This window comes from Penaeus japonicus, unplaced genomic scaffold, assembly GCF_977035675.1.
Source record: "Penaeus japonicus unplaced genomic scaffold, GWHDUDI00000001_assembly GWHDUDI00000004, whole genome shotgun sequence".
NCBI classification, from domain to species: Eukaryota; Metazoa; Arthropoda; class Malacostraca; order Decapoda; family Penaeidae; genus Penaeus; species Penaeus japonicus.
Genome location: NW_028234406.1, coordinates 36,714,644 through 36,717,269, shown reverse-complemented (window position 1 = coordinate 36,717,269; position 2,626 = coordinate 36,714,644). Strand labels below are relative to the sequence as shown.

Below are 2,626 nucleotides of genomic sequence, written 5' to 3'. Positions count from 1 at the left end.
TTCGCCATCTTCAAATCTGTAAGCGCTGAAAAAATAAGGCAAGTGAACGATATTTTGTGAGGGGTGAGCGATGAGATGAGAGGCGGCCATGTGTCAGATCATTAGTGTCGTACTTCTGATTGGTGACTCTCGCTTTACCCATCATCCTACCATTCATCATCCTAAGTGACGACATAACATCCCCATCGACCAATCAAGGCGCGCTTTACAACTCTCCAAGACCCGAGCACCAATCAGCGCGTGTCGACGAGTCCAACGTGTGAAATCTAACGGGACATTTTCCGCCAATCATGGGGCGCGTTACAAACCGCGGTTCGGTGACGTCACGCAGACTCGGGTACGAGTGAGCAGAAATCAAGAATATTCATTCAGTTAGTAGCGCTCAGTGGCAGTGGACGAAGGTGGTGCTATGTGCGTGAAACAGAGTCTCTTGTGACCTGATTAGTGAAACTCTGTAAGCTTTGTCTGTGACATAGTGTGATTAATAACAGTGGACAAAAATGTTGACTTCAAGTGGAAACCAATACCTGCGACCAGAATATCTAAACCCTCTACAGGGACAGTCAATTGAGGTAAGTTTCGTAGTTTTGTTTACGTGAGTTTGTCACTTGCGAGTGTGTTTGTACGGAGCAACCGACTTGTGTCATGTCTTACGGCAATGTCAGTGTGCTGGAGTGGGCTGGTTTAGTGTCAGCAGTGAAGAACATAATGCTCTTGGCAAGCGGTAAAGTTTAAAATATCGTAAGATGAACGAATGTCCGTTCTCTTTTTCGACGACTTCTTGACAACACGAGTTTTTTCTCGTCCGTCAAAAGTGCGTGTGTGATCTGTATTTCGGGAATGGATTTCGGAAAATACGTTATAGATTATTAGGGACAATTTATCTAACCCATTTTGTCGCTGTGTGCGTACTTGTGCGTACTCGCGCGACTTACGTCTGAGACGCAAAAATGACGCAACATTGCGAGCGAATATAGGAACAAGTTTATTGTTATTTGATTTTATTTCAATTACGCCAGTTTATTGATATTAATAGAAGCATGTGCATTAGTGTTTTATGTCTAAGCAAATAATTTATACGAATTATTTCTACGACATGATTTTTGATGTGTATATTTTCTTACGAAGGGAAGAGTGTTTGTACCACGTGCGAAACGGAGACAGGAAGAAATTATTTATTTTGGTTTATTATTTACTTATCATTTAATATCCTCACGATTTTGCATTCCCACGTGCGAGTCTCCCCCTCCACAAAACGGTACCTTGTAACAGTAAGCATTCCACGCGTTCGGTTGGCGCCGCGTTGCATTGAGAGCCCAAAGCCTCAGTTCTGATGATTCCCTTTTCCATCTTGCAGCTGGATGCCAAGAAGTCCCCCTTGGCACTCCTGGCGCAGACATGCTCCTCCATCGGCGCGGACCTGTCCCAGAAGGGCAGCATCCCCCCCGTCGAGAAGAGCTCCAGCAAGGGCAAGTCGTCCCCCGGGGCGAAGTCTCCGGGCGCCACACTCACCATTACACCGTCAGACGACACCAAGACGACCACATCTTCGTTTAAACCTTACGAGAAGAAGAAGGACGACGACGAGGACCGCGTGAGCCCCAAACGGTCCTCACCTCACACTCGCTCGCCCCACGCGCGGCAGCCCAGCGTCGAACGGTCGTCCTCCAGAGGGAGCGAGAGTGGGAGGTCGTCCTCCCGGCCCCACGACCCTCCGACCTCCTCGTCCTCCTCCTCAATTTCCCCTCGAGTGTCCTCCCCAACCACACCAAAGATTTCCTCGTCGCTGAGCTCGTCACACAGCCTCCCTGGCCTCGGAGACCTCAGTAAGGACCCCCTGGCGGCCTACAAGCTGGCACCGAGTCTCTACCCACACCTGGCCCTCGGCCTCGACCCGCTCGGCGCCGCAGGACTCTCAGCTCTCACAGCCAAGGTGAGTCTCGGTCTCGAGGAGGACCTACTTGTCCAATAATGAAACGCTGCGTTTAAAGTAGGGCAGTCATTATCAGTTTTAATTAGTGACAAAAAATATATTTTAGGTTAAAGATTTAATTCACAAAGATAAAAAAAAAAATATATATATATATGCAGATCTTACAAAGATTTTTTTTCTATGAATATTGATAATGTATTCTGTTCATGTCTGGATTATTGTATGTGAATATGTCAAAAATACTTCGTGTGTGTTATTCCGCCTCAGATCAAGCTGTATGTTCACAATGAAATAATACCGCAACCAATTAACAACACAGCGATATAAAAGAGAAAGCAAGCACTGGTGAAAAACAAGTCTCTAAATCGTCTTTTTTTGTCTGCTTCTCCCCAGGTTCCCCCCACCAGTACCGCGGCGGCACTTTCCAGTCCTTACATTGGTTACGCTCGAGTCAAGACCGCAAGTGGCAGCGAGACAGTAGTGCCAGTCTGCCGCGACCCTTATTGTGCAGGGTGCCAGATCAACGCCCACGCCGCCCAGGTGGTGAATGGCACTTGTCCGCCCGGATGCACCCAGTGCGCCCAGATCGCTGCTCACACCAAGAATCTTAGTTCGCTACCTGGTCTCCTCCCAACGCTGCCTGCTTCGTCTCTGTAAGTGTTGAGCGATGCATTTCGATTCTGTCTCATAATT

The 2,626-nt window shown here is 47.9% G+C and overlaps 1 protein-coding gene across 1 annotated transcript in view; it reads left to right on the top strand.

Annotated features, from left to right (window-relative positions):
* Positions 1-369: 369 nt before the first annotated feature.
* Positions 370-2,626, top strand: part of LOC122252654 (zinc finger protein Noc) — a 3,755-nt gene continuing 1,498 nt past the window's right edge. The window contains exons 1-3 of the mRNA XM_043015240.2: positions 370-572; positions 1,358-1,933; positions 2,327-2,586. Coding sequence (XP_042871174.1) covers positions 501-572; positions 1,358-1,933; positions 2,327-2,586 — 908 coding nt within the window. The 5' untranslated portion in view covers positions 370-500. The remainder of the gene's footprint in view (positions 573-1,357; positions 1,934-2,326; positions 2,587-2,626) is intronic.